Here is a 13,353-nt window from a genome sequence, read left to right on the forward strand (position 1 = left end):
TCCTGTGATAGGAACAGTAATGTAGGAGGTTCTACCTCAATATGAGGAAAAACTCCTTTAATGGTGGTAGCACTGGAGCAGGCTGCCCAGAGAGCTTGTGGAGTCTCCTTCTCTGGAGACTTTCAAGACCCATCTGGATGCATTCTTCTGTGACCTGTCCTTGGTGATCCTGCTTTGGCAGGGGGTTGGACTCGATGACCTCCAGAGGTCCCTTCCAGCCCCTACCATGCTATGATTCATTCCGTTCTATAAATGACAAGGGAGATGCCTGATAGATTGCAGTTCTGAGTCACTGCAGCCCTTGGTACTGGAAATTACAGCACTGTATGGACACATTTACCATCAAAGCACTTGACCAACCCCCCCTCCCCCTTGAAATGTACTTGCCTTGATCCTTCTGGTGTCTGTGATAATGGATTTAAGATGCCCTGGTACTCATCGGTGTAACTTCCCGGTTTCAATGAAACACTTCTCTGTGAAGGCATTGTGGTTCAGTCTTTACTCAGCACAGGACTATACCAAGACAATGCAGTTAAGCGTAGGGTTTTTCACTGTAGAAAACCAGGTTTTGAGCTGTTGGTCTCTGCAGTCAGTGGCCAGGAGGAATGGGTGGCATTTCAACTCATTACAGCAACTAATTAGAGGCTGTTTAGTGTGAAGCAGAGAAGGCTGAGAGGAGATCTTATCCATGTCTATTAATATTTGAAGGTTGGGTGTCAAGAAGAAGGGGCCAGGCTCTTTTCAGTGGTGTCATGTGGTAGGACTAGGAGCAATGGATGCAAACTGGAACCCAAGAAGTTCCACCTCAACACAAAGAGAAACTTTGTGAGCAGAAATTTCTTTACTGTGAGGGTGCTGGAGGCCTGGAGCAGGCTGCCCAGAGGGGTTGTGGAGTCTCCTTCCCTGGAGACTTTCAAGACCTATCTGGATGCATTCCTGTGTGGCCTGCCCTAGGTGATCCTACTTTGGCAAGGGGGTTGAACTCGATCTCCAGAGGTCCCTTCCAACCCCTACTATTCTATGATTGTTATGAACCCATCCATGTTTTTCCTGTGAAGCATGACTGATAACCATCCTTGTAACACAAAAATAGCAAACTACAACAGAGTTCTGTACTCTTTAGGAAAAGAGTGCTGGGCTGCAGCTGACTCTCTGGCACGTGTAAATGTTGACCATTTGACTTTGTGCTTCCTCTTCTAGACATTACCCAAAGCAGTCCTTCACCACAGTGGCTGATACACCAGAAAATCTTCGCCTGAAGCAGCAAAGTGAATTGCAAAGTCAGGTAAGTCAGATCATTCTTTTGTCTCATTGATACTGGATTCTCAGTCTGCCTCTCCATAGAGCTTCTAAGCCCTGTTGGGATTTCTTTGTACTGATGCATAGCAGCACTCTACCTTGACTGTAAAAAATACTTGTAAGATGTTGCAACACTGCAAAACTCAGAGCTTTATTTCTGCTCTCACCTACACCGCTTCCCATACTATGGCAGATGGCATCACCAAAGTTTTCAAGACTACATGAAAGGTCTTTTAGTGCTTGAAATGTCATAGCTCAACCCAGAGGCTTCATCTGCCTTCAGGAGTCATTGTTGCCCTGCATCCAGCTTCATCATAAACCAGCTGTGTGATTAGCCAACAATTTGCCATAAGCAGACATTCAAGAAGCCTTTAATGCTTGGCAGCACTGAACTGAACGATCAGCGATGGGTCTGTGAAGTCCTCTGTGAGCTCCTACGTGGAGCAGTCTGTTAGCCAGGTGTGATAAATATGCAAGCAACCAAAACCTCATAAAAAATACATTGAATTTAACCTGTAGAATGAAAAAGAGCAGGGGAAAAAAAGGAGATGAAAGTGGCAATGAAGACTTTTGTGATCCCCATGTGAGGTTTGTTTGCTGTTGTTGCTCAGTAGCCAAAACACACAGTTCTTAGTGGTATTAATTCCTTCATGTCTGGGCAACCCCCTCATGCCTCTCTCCTTCCCACTCTCCTATTGTTTGATTTTAGACAACACAGGGCAGTTGGCCTGGCTGTGTGAGACAGTTGACAGTATTGGATGGCATTGTATTTTGTGACAATGGTGGCTTTGTTTATGTATTTATTTAACCTGTTGTGATTTTTACTCTGGATTTGGTTGCAGCCTCTCATTATGAATTGATAATTACCATTGTCCAGAAATGTAAGAAAAACCTGTAGTGTAAGACAGAGAGTAGGCAATGACAGCTTTTGTGTTTGGGAGCCTCTCTGAGGGTCACTAGGTTGTTGTGGTTAGTGAAGTCCTTTGATAGAATAGAGTAAACCAGGTTGGAAGAGACCTTAAAGATCATTGTGTCCAACCCATCAACCAATCCAACACGACCTAAACAACTAACCCATGGCACCAAGCACCCCATCAAGTCTCCTCCTGAACACCTCCAGTGATGGTGACTCCACCACCTCCCCAGGCAGCACATTCCAATGGGCAATCACTCTCTCTGTGTAGAACTTCTTCCTAACATCCAGCCTAAACCTCCCCTGCCTGAGACTGTGTCCTCTTGTTCTGGTGCTGGCTGCCTGGGAGAAAAGACCAACATCTGCCTGTCTGCAGCCTCGCTTCAGGTAGTTGTAGAGAGCAATAAGGTCACCCCTGAATCTTCTCTCCAGGCTAAGCAACCCCAGCTCCCTCAGCCTCTCCTCACAGGGCTGTGTTCCAAACCCCTCACCAACTTTGTTGCCCTTCTCTGGACTCGTTCCAGCAAGTCAACCTCCTTCCTAAACTGAGGGGCGCAGAACTGGACACAGGACTCAAGGTGTGGCCTAACCAGTGCAGAGTACAGAGGCAGAGTGACCTCCCTGCTCCTGCTGGCCACACTGCTCCTGATGCAGACCAGGATGCCATGATGCTGCAGTTCAGCCATCTGAAGGGAAAAGAATTTGTGGAACCTCCATCTCTTGACTTCAGTGGATTTGAGAGTAGAGTTTGCTTCATTTTCCTGTAGTTCAATGGTTCTGCATACCACAGTTAGTGTCTCATGGACTTGAGGACTTGCAAACTATAGTTTTTCCAGGGCTGTTTAAAAGAGTAGAAACTTTGAGCACACTTTTGTGCTTTGGTGGAAAACGTTGGGATTCAGGAGAGTGGTAAAATTTGCCTCCTCTTTCTGTCAGTTTTTCACTGGGCTGTATCTGTGGTGAGCACCCACAGGGATATATGCAAATCTCAGGGGGGGTGTTTTCTCTGTGGCTACCTCTGTTGCCCCATGGATGAGTCTGTGTATTGGGAATTCATAAGGGTTTAGCTACATGAGTCTTGGTTTGGTGACAGCTCCCTGGTGACCAGCAGAAATGAGGAGAAGCCAAGATGACTTCCTCATGGCTACATCATCTGCTTTCACAGAATTACAGTGTGTTAGGGGCTGGAAGGGACCTCCAAAGCTCATCCAGTCCAACCCCCCTGCCATAGCAGGAGCACCTAGAGCAGGTCACACAGGAACACATCCAGGCAGGTTTTGAATACTTCCAGAGAAGGAGACTCCACAACCCCCCATGGCAGCCTTTCCAGGGCTCTGTCACCCTCACAGGGAAAAAATTCCTCCTCCTGTTTCCATGGCACTTCTTCTGCCTCAGCTTCCACCACTGCCCCTTCTGCTGGCATTGGGCATCATCCAGCAGAGCCTGGCTCCAGCCTCTGGGCACCCACCCTGCACATCTTGATCAACAACAGTGAGGTCACCCTCAGGCCCTTTCTCTCCAGGCTACAGAGCCCACATCTCCCTCAGGCTCTCCTCATAAGGAAGGTGTTCCACTCCTTCCTCATTTTTGTGGCTCTGCAGTTCCCTGAGGTCATCCTGAATCAACCCCATGGCTGTCTAGTCCATTGTCCTTTCTTCCCAGGGAAAGCTGCAATCCTCCCAGCTGAAACAAGTGCATCACTTGTGTCTCATAGACTTGTTGTAGGTGGAATAGCCGTCTAAGATTGAGTCCAACCACACTCTAGCTCTGCCAAGGCACTCATGGCCCTCAGTGCTTCATCTCAGTTTAGGAAGGAGGTTGACTTGCTGGAACGGGTCCAGAGGAGAGCAACGAAGTTGGTGAGGGGCTTGGAACACAGCCCTGTGAGGAAAGACTGAGGGAGCTGGGATTGCTCAGCCTGGAGAAGAGGAGACTCAGGGGTGACCTTATCACTCTATAACTACCTGAAGGGAGGTTGTAGACAGGCAGAGGTTGGTCTCTTCTCCCAGGCAGCCAGCACCAGAACAAGAGGACACAGTCTCAGGCTGTGCCACGGGAGGTTCAGGTTGGCTGTTAGGAAGAAGTTCTATGCAGAGAGAATGATTGCCCATTGGAATGTGCTGCCCGGGGAGGTGGTGGAGTCGCCGTCATTGGAGGTGTTCAGGAGGAGGAGACTTGATGGGGTGCTTGGTGCCATGGGTTAGTTGTTTGGGTGGGTTGGATTGGTTGATGGGTTGGACACGATGATCTTGAAGGTCTCTTCCAACCTGGTTTGGTTTATTCTAAATAAAGGTTTATTCTAAATACTTCACAACCTTCAATGAGCATTCAAACTAGCAAGGTGAAGTAGGAATAAAAACCCTCAGCTACCAAAATATTGCTAACTATGAGCATCTCTGCCTTTTGGATACACCTCCAGGAATAAAGATTCAACCACTTCCCTGGGCAGCCTGTCCCAATGATTGAGGACCCTTTCAGGGAAGAGGTTTCTCCTGATATCCAGTCTAAACTTCCCCTGGTGCAACTGGAGGCCATTTTCTGTCATCCTATCACTTGTTATTAGAGAGACCATCTACCACTGAGCTCCAACCTCCCTTCAGGGAGCTGCAGAGAGCTAGGAGCTCTCTCCTCATCACAACCTGTTTCAGAGCTCTGCAGTAGAAAAAAGTACATGTGGGTAGTTCAGGAAAAGCCTTTCACATGGAACCAGACTTGGCTGGCTAGAATCCCACTCTTGTGACCTCCCAGTATTCACCAGAGCTGCTTGAGCCTCCTGCCAGCACAGTGTCAATTTTGGATTGCACAGAGTCTGTGTCAAGCAACGATAAAAAATTACATTGGCACCTGAGTCAAGAGCAAAGCTTTTCTACAGTAATAGCTGCTTTCTGCTTTCTAAGTAAACATCTTTAATGCTTTTAGTTCTGAAGAGGCACAACCTTGTGTTTAACTGCAGGGCTCCAAGTGCCTTTTCAAAATCCATGCCTTTGGAACCATTGTTTATCTTGCTCAGCAAAGCAGGAGGAGCTGGTAAAGGAAAGCATTAAATACTGTGTAAGCTACCAGACCTGTGCTCTTGGAAATGTGTTGTTTTGATTGTCATTTAAGCAGCAGTTGACAGTGTTTTAAGTTGAAGTGCTGGGTTCTCTGTCAAGAATCCATTAAGGTCAGCATCAGGTGCCAGGCTGTCGTGTTGCCATAACGTGACAGGAGCAAAACAAACCAACCCCAAAGGCTTTTTCTGGAGGAGTCAGTAGAATCATAGAGTTGTTAGGGTTGGAAGGGACCTCAAGGATCACCCAGTTCTAACCCCCCTGCCTTGGGCAGGGACACTTCACACTAAAGCAGGTTGCTCACAGCCACATCCAGCCTGGCCTTAAAAACCTCTAGGAATGAGGCTTCCACCACCTCCCTGGGCAACCTGTGCCAGGCTCTCACCATTCTCATAGGGAAGAACTTCTTCCTAATATCCAATCTGAATATACCCATTTCTGTTTTGCTCCATTCCCCCCAGTCCTATCACTCCCTGACACCCTCAAAAGTCACTCCCCAGCTTTCTTGTAGCCCCCTTCAGATACTGGAAGGCCACAATTAGGTCTTCTTGGAGCCTTCTCTTCTCCAGACTGAACAACCCCCACTCTCTGTCTGTCCCCATAGCAGAGGAACTCCAGCCCTGTGATCATCCTTGTGGCCTTTCTCTACACATGCTCCAGCACCTCCAGATGCTTCTTGTAAGAGAGGCTCCAGAACTGGACACAGTGCTCCAGGTGGGGTCTCACCCAGACTGGAGTAGAGGGGGAGAAACACCTCCCTTGACCTGCTGGCTTTGCTTGCAAACACTTGAAAAATCATGTTGTTAAGAAGTCAAATGGAGAAATTTAAAAGCTTTCTAGGGAACATTCTCCTTCTGTGTGACATAATTTCAGAGCTTTCCCCTCCTGTTGACTTTCTCCCATGAGCTTTCAGTCAGTTCTGTAGTTGGAAGGAGGCATTTTAGGAGAGGCTGGCAGTTCTGTAAATTTGGACATGCATTCTGGAGAGCTCCCCAGTTTGGTCAGCTTCCTGACTAAAGGAAAAGGAGTTTTAAGTTCTTTTCTCCTCTTAATAAAGGATGTAGACAGGGACCCATTGTTTTGAAAGAGATTTTTCTTTATGGCTCTCTGATTAAAAAAAAAAGCCAACAACCAAACCAAGCAAATCTCTCTTTCCTTTGTTGGGGCTTAGTTCTTTTACTCCATAGGATGCCATGGATGCTTTCCACGTGCACTTGGATCTCCTGGATGAACAGATAGGCTCCTCTCAGCCATGTTTCCTTGGGAATTGCCTTCATGTACCTTAGCTACTGATCTCTCTAACCTGACAGGACTCTAAATTGCTCTGTGGCCTGGAGCGCTCTTCTAGGGCACTGCTGTGTAGATCAAAAGCAGCAACTCCAGTTGAACTTGCAGAAGGAAACAAAGATGTTCTGCAGAGTTCCTGGCAGGAAGGCTACTGAGGTGTCAGATCAAAGGGAAGGCTGATGTCTGAGGTGAGCTCTCACACTTCAATGCTTTCTGAGGAAATCTGCTTCCCAATAAGTCTTGTGGAATTGGATACAGAATCCTGGGTGTTGTCCTACTGCCACCTTGTCCTGGTCTCTGCTGGCACAGCCTGAGAGGGCTGTCCTTGGAAGCTGCCAGTGGCCCTCTTCATATAGGAGCAAACACTCTTCTTGTACTTCTCTTACAGCAGCTTTGATGACTGGAAGTGTCTGAGGTGTTTTTCCATAGGAAAACTCCATTTCTTTTGTTAAATGGAGTTCATAAAATACTGTTTTTTTCAAGAAGTACCTTCTTTCCTTAGGAGGCCTACCCAGTAGGCCAGGCTGCTATCCTCATAGCCTCCTGTTTTGAGGCTACTGACTTTCTCAGGAAGTGCTACTGTTGTGTGCCAGCTCTCACCAGGATAGTCACACATTCCCAGATTGCATTGGGTTGGAAGAGATCCTGAAAGGTCATCTTGTCCATCCCCTCTCCTGCAGCCAGCAGGGACACCTCCAACTAGATCAGATTGCTCAGGGCCACATGGAATCTGATCTTGAATGTCTGCAGGGACATGGCCTCAACCACATCCCTGGGCAACCTGTTCCAGTATTTCCCCCCTTCTCATTGTGCAAAACCTCCTCCTGATGTCCACTCTAAATCTACCCTTCTCAATGTCAATCAATCAATATCATATCAATCATGGTAATATTGAGCATTTGGAAGAGATTAAACCTCAGAGAAGGGAATGAAAAAACAAAATCTTGTGCTCAGATGTTTGCCTCTAGGATGGCCACACTGTGTTCAGGTCGAAGAGAGAGGCTCTGCCTACTGGTTCCCTGTGAGGAGGTGATGGCTGTGAACTGAAATGCAGAAAAATCCTCTTGAATGAAGGGGAAAAACTTGTCCAGTATGAGGATGACTGATGACAGGTTGCCTGATGACAGGTTGTCTGGAGAGCTTGTGGCATGTCTATGCTTAGAGACTTTGAGAGGAGGACTGGACACAGCCCTTGACTGTGCTATGCATAGAATCAGCAAGGTTGGAAAAGACCTCAGAGATCATCAAGTCCAACCTGTCACCCAAGACCTCATTACTACTAAACCCTGGCTTCAAGTGCCACATCCAGTCCCCTCTTGAACACCTCCTGGGATGGTGACTCCACCACCTCCCTGGGCAGCACATTCCAATGGCTAACAACTCTCTCGGTGAAGAACTTTCTCCTCACCTCCAGCCTAAATTTTCCCCTGGCACAGCTTGAGGCTGTGTCCTCTTGTTTGGTTGCTGATTGCCTGGAAGAAGAGACTAACCCCCTTCTGGCTACAATCTCCTTCAGGTAGTTGTAAACAGCAATAAGGTTTCCCCTGAGCCTCCTCTTCTACAGGCTAAGCAACCCCAGCTCCCTCAGCCCCTCCTCACAGGGCTGTGCTCAAGGCCTCTCCCCAGCCTTGTTGCCCTTCTCTGGACACGTTCAAGAGTCTCAATGTCCTTCTTAAATTGAGAGGCCCAGACCTGGACACAGCATAGGATGATGCACTAGATCTCTATTTCCATGCCAACCTCAACTGTTCTCACACTCTGTGATTCTTCCCTATTGTGTCCTTCCTCAGGTTCCTCTTAACCGTTTCTGTCACTTTCTTCCTTGCTCCCTCCTCTTTGCCTCTCTGTTCCAAGAACATGTATTAGCAGACTTCCAGGCTTTTTCAGTTTCTGTGCTCTGCTCTTGTGAACATTTGGGAACGAGCTGCTGCAGTGAGTGCTGTAGGGGAATGAGATGCTGGATGGATTACTAAAGCAGGCACTTAATGCATGTCCTGGGGTATCCTGAGTAAGCTCATTGGAGAAGTCATGGAGAAAATGGTTCTTGGAGCTAGAGGCAAAGATAAAAATATCCTCCTGCAGCTGAGGAATGAAGTAAGAAATATGGGCTAGCAAACAGAGAGGGTCTGGCTATAGCTTTATGGGTGATGTAAGTTGTGCCTGAGGACCCTGGAACAGACATTAAAGATGGCTGAAAACTCTGGGGGGACCTTCTAGCTGCCTTCCAATACCTGAAGGGATCCTACAGGAAGGCTGCAGAGGGACTTTTCACAAGGGTGTCTAGAGACAGGCCAAGGGGAAAAGGGTTTGAAGCTGAGGGAGAGCAGGGTTAGACTGGAGCTTAGGAAGCTCTTCAGTATGAGGGTGGTGAGACTCTGGAATAGCTTGCCAGGGAGGTTGTGGATGCCTCCTCCCTGGGGGTATTGAAGGCCAGTTTGGATGATGCCTTGAGCAACCAAATCTAGTGGAAGGTGTCCCTGCCTGTAACAGGGAGAATGAAGTAGATGATCTCTAAGGTCCCTTCCAACTTAAACTATTCTGTGATGATTTCTTTTTTTTTAGATGGCCATCAGGTACTGATTAATTATCTGCTCCTCTCTCCAGCTGTCCAAGGGTCTGAACCCAATGCACCACATACTGATGAAGAGAGGGATGAGAGAACAAAAAGAGTGAAGGCTTCTCAGTCATTCATCTCCTTGCTTTCACTTGTAAGTGAGAAGTCCCAGAGTAGCAGATTGGGTTTGTGCATTAAAATAAACCCAGTCTGCCTGCAGGGAAGTTCTCACTTGTTCCCCTGTGAACCCCTGCACAGCAGCATTTTGTAAGCCATGCTCACCTACTAAACATGGTTTGGTGTTTTTTGTTCAACTCCTAGGTTCTTCTTTCCCCTCTGAAGGCTATTTAAATGACTTGTTTTGTCTGCATAAAAATCACTCTGGCATGAATAATGCAAAGCCTGAGAGGAGTGCAGGGAGCAGAGCTAAGCACGAGGCCATCAAACTGCTGGGGCAGGTCCAGAGTAGGCCATGAAGATGATCAGAAGGCTGGAGCACCTTCCCTATGGGGACAAGCTGAGAGAGCTGGGGCTTTTCAGCCTAAGGAAAAGAAGGCTCTAGGGAGATCACAGAGCAGCCTTTCAGTACCTGAAGGGGGCCTACAGGAAAGCTGTGGAGGGACTTTTGACAAGGGCTTGTAGTGATAGGATGAGAGGGAATGGATTGAAGATGGAAGAGGGGAAATTTAGACTGGGGATTAGGAAGAAATTCTTTCCAGTGAGGGTGGTGAGACACTGGAGCAGGTTGTCCAGGGAGGTTGTGGATGTCCCCTCTCTGGAGGTGTTCAAGGCCAGGTTGGATGAGGCCTTGAGCAACGTGGGGTAGTGAGGGGAGTAACTAGATGGATCTAGTTACTAGGAGGGTGTAACTAAATGATCTTTAAGGTCCCTTCCAGCCCCAACTATTCTGTGACTCTATGATATGGTTCTACAGCAAGGGAGGGGGTGGAGTTTGTAAGAGCTCTCCTTCTCTTGTCTCTTTCAGATGCACAGAATGTTGAAGTATGAAAAGCAAAGGGCTGATACATTCCTGGGAAGGATTGGTGATTTTTGTGGTAGGGTGAGAAGCAGAGTGGTCATGAGTATTAAATAGAGTCCTTATTGAGGAAACCCATTTTCATAGACTTTCTTCTGACAGGGAATCAATGTACAGCAAGTAGGACACCCTTAACAGAAAGCCTGAGGATCAATAAAATCAAATGGGATCCAGCCCACCTTTACTTGTACAAGCAGCAGTAACAGCAAGGGCACAAAAGAGAGCCACAGAATTCAGAGCAGTTGTCTGCTGGCTGAGTTGTGGAATTCTTCACTGCACCCACAGTAGTTTTGAAATATCTATAAGGTCTTAGAGGAATGACTGATAAGGATATTAACCTAACAATGAAGATGTGACCAGAATTTCTATTCCTACAATTAACAAATCAGTTTTTCATTTATGTTTTAAACTCAAAACCAAACAAACAGGATCACAGGATGTTATGGGTTAGAAGGGACTTCTGGAGGGTCAGTATCAGTATCAGTGAGGGTTGGAAGGGATCACAAGGATCATCTAGTTCCAACCCCCCTGCCATGGGCAGGGACACCCCACACTAGATCAGCCTGGCCAGAGCCTCATCCAGCCTGGGCTTAAACACCTCCAGGGACAGGGCCTCAACCACCTCCCTGGACAACACATTGCAGGGCTTCACCACTCTCTTGGGGAAGAACTTCCTCCTCACCTGCAGCCTGAATCTCCCCACCTCCAGCTTCATTCCATTCCCCCTAGTCCTATCACTGCCTGAGATCCTGAGCAGTCCCTCCCCAGCCTTCTTGGAGCCCCCTTCAGTTACTGGAAGGCCACAATTAGGTCACCTGGGAGCCTTCTCTTCTCCAGACTGAACAGCCCCAACTCCTTCAGTCTGTCCTCACAGGAGAGGTGCTCCAGCCCTCTGCTCCTCCTTGTGGCCCTTCTCTGGACACCTTCCAGCACCTCCACATCCCTCTTGTAATAGGGGCTCCAGAACTGGATGCAGTACTCCAGGTGGGGTCTCACCAGGGCTGAGCAGAGGGGGAGGATCACCTCCCTTGCCCTGCTGGCCACACTTCTCCTGCTGCAGCCCAGGATCTGATTGGCTTTGTGGGCTGCAATTGCACACTGAGAGCTCCTGTTGAGCTTCTCCTCCCCCAGCACCCCCAAGTCTCTCTCCTCAGGGCTGCTTTCCAGCCAGTCCTTGCCCAGCCTGGATTTGTGCCTGGGGTTGCCTCGACCCAGACACAGGACCCTGCCCTTGCTCTTGTTGAACCTCATGAGGTTGGCTTGTGCCCACCTCTCCAGCCTGTCCAGGTCCCTCTGGATGGATCCTTTCCCTCCAGCGTGTCTACTGCACCACACAGCTCGGTGTCATCAGCAAACTCAATGAGGGGTCACAGAATGTTAGGGGCTGGAAGGGACCTCAAAACCTCATTCAGTCCAATCCTCCTGCCAGAGCAGGAGCACTTAGAGCAGATCACACAGGAACACATCCAGGTGGGTCTTGACTATCTCCAGAGAGGGAGATTCCACAGCCCCCCTGGATAGCCTGTTCCAGGGCTCTGTCATGCTCAGTGTCAGAAGATTTTTCCTCCTGTTTCCATGGCACTTCCTCTGCCTCAGCTTCCACTGCTGCCCCTTGTGCTGGCATTGGGCAGCACCCAGCAGAGCCTGGCTCCAGCCTCTGGGCACTCCCCCTGCACATCTTGATCAACAGGAATGAGGTCACCCCTCTAGGTTCCTCCTGTCAAAACTTCGAGTCCAACCCCCTGCTGGAGCAGGGTCATAGAATCCAGTGTGGGTTGCGCAGGAACACATCCAGACAGGGCTTGAAAGGCTCCAGAGAAGGAGACTCCACAACCTCTGGACAGTCTGTTCCAGTGTTCTGTTAGCCTCAGAGTAAAGAAGTTCCTCTCCATGTTGAGGTGGTGCTTCTTGTGCTGGAGTTTCCATCCATTGCCCCTTGTCCTATACCAGGGCACAAGTGAGCAGAGCCTGTCCCTGTCTCTTCTTTCCTGCCCCTCAGACATTTATAGACATTGATCAGATGCCCTCTCAGTTTTCCCCTGGCCAGAGCTCTCAGCCTTTCCTCATAAGGCACGTGCTCCACCAAAATCCAACAAAAAACTAGTTCCCCCCCAACCCAAACAAAAAGCCCAAACACAACAAAACCCCTGAACCAAACAAAAAACCCCAACCAACCCAAAAAACCCAAACCAAACAACTTTTACTCCTGAGTAGGAAGGAATTGACAACATTGAGCTGGGCCAAGTTAACCTATGTTCTCTTCATGTCATGTCAAGCTGATCTCCTGATTCTGTTGAGATTCTTCCTGCTGTTTATTTTTGGACCTAGATATTTGTTTTAGTTTTAACATCTGTGCTACTCCACTGCAGGAAATTGGGTGCTGCCATTTTTGTTAATGACACTTTTGCTTCATTCCTGCATGGCATTTTCAGGCACATAAAGTCAAAAAATATGCCTGTAGAGAATGTAAGATGAATGACAAGGACAGAACAACTGGCACAGGAAGTGAGACATCCAGGAACTGCAGGTCAGATGCCAAGGACAAGATGCTGAGTAGAAGAGGGCTAGGAAGAATTCCTTATCCCAGAGACAAGTTGTGTAGTGGCTTATGAATAGAATAGAATTGACCAGGTTGGAAAAGACCTTTGAGATCATCAAGTGACCTAATTGTGGCCTTCCAGTATCTGAAGGGGGCCTACAGGAAGGCTGGGGAGGGACTTCTCAGGATGTCAGGGAGTGATAGGACTAGGGGGAATGGAATGAAGCTGGAGGTGAGGAGATTCAGGCTGGAGGGGAGGAGGAAGTTCTTCCCCATGAGAGTGGTGAAGCCCTGGAATGGGTTGTCCAGGGAGGTGGTTGGGGCCCTGTCCCTGGAGGTGTTTAAGCCCAGGCTGGCTGAGGCTCTGGCCAGCCTGATCTAGTGTGGGGTGTCCCTGCCCATGGCAGGGGGGTTGGAACTAGATGATCCTTGTGGTCCCTTCCAACCCTGAATGATACTATGATACTATGAAGTCTAACATATCGCCTAGCACCATCTGATCAACTAAACCATGGCACCAAGTGCTTCATTCAGGCTCTTCTTAAATACCTCCAGTGATGGTGACTCCTCCACCTCCCTGAGCAGCACATTCCAATGGCAAATCATTATTTCTGTATAAAGAACTTCTTCCTAACATCCAGCCTAAACCTCCCCTGGCACAGCTTGAGACTGTGT

General features: G+C 48.3%; 1 protein-coding gene across 2 annotated transcripts in view; it reads left to right on the forward strand.

The window, feature by feature from the left end:
- Nucleotides 1-13,353, forward strand: part of LOC137444980 (LIM zinc-binding domain-containing Nebulette) — a 354,339-nt gene that overhangs the window by 104,961 nt on the left and 236,025 nt on the right. For both annotated transcript variants that reach the window (XM_068146344.1, XM_068146345.1), the window contains exon 3: nt 1,201-1,285. In XM_068146344.1, the coding sequence (XP_068002445.1) occupies nt 1,201-1,285 (85 nt within the window). The remainder of the gene's footprint in view (nt 1-1,200; nt 1,286-13,353) is intronic.

This window comes from Melanerpes formicivorus, unplaced genomic scaffold, assembly GCF_026170545.1.
Source record: "Melanerpes formicivorus ecotype bairdi unplaced genomic scaffold, bMelFor1.0.p_v2 SCAF_13, whole genome shotgun sequence".
NCBI lineage: Eukaryota > Metazoa > Chordata > Aves > Piciformes > Picidae > Melanerpes > Melanerpes formicivorus.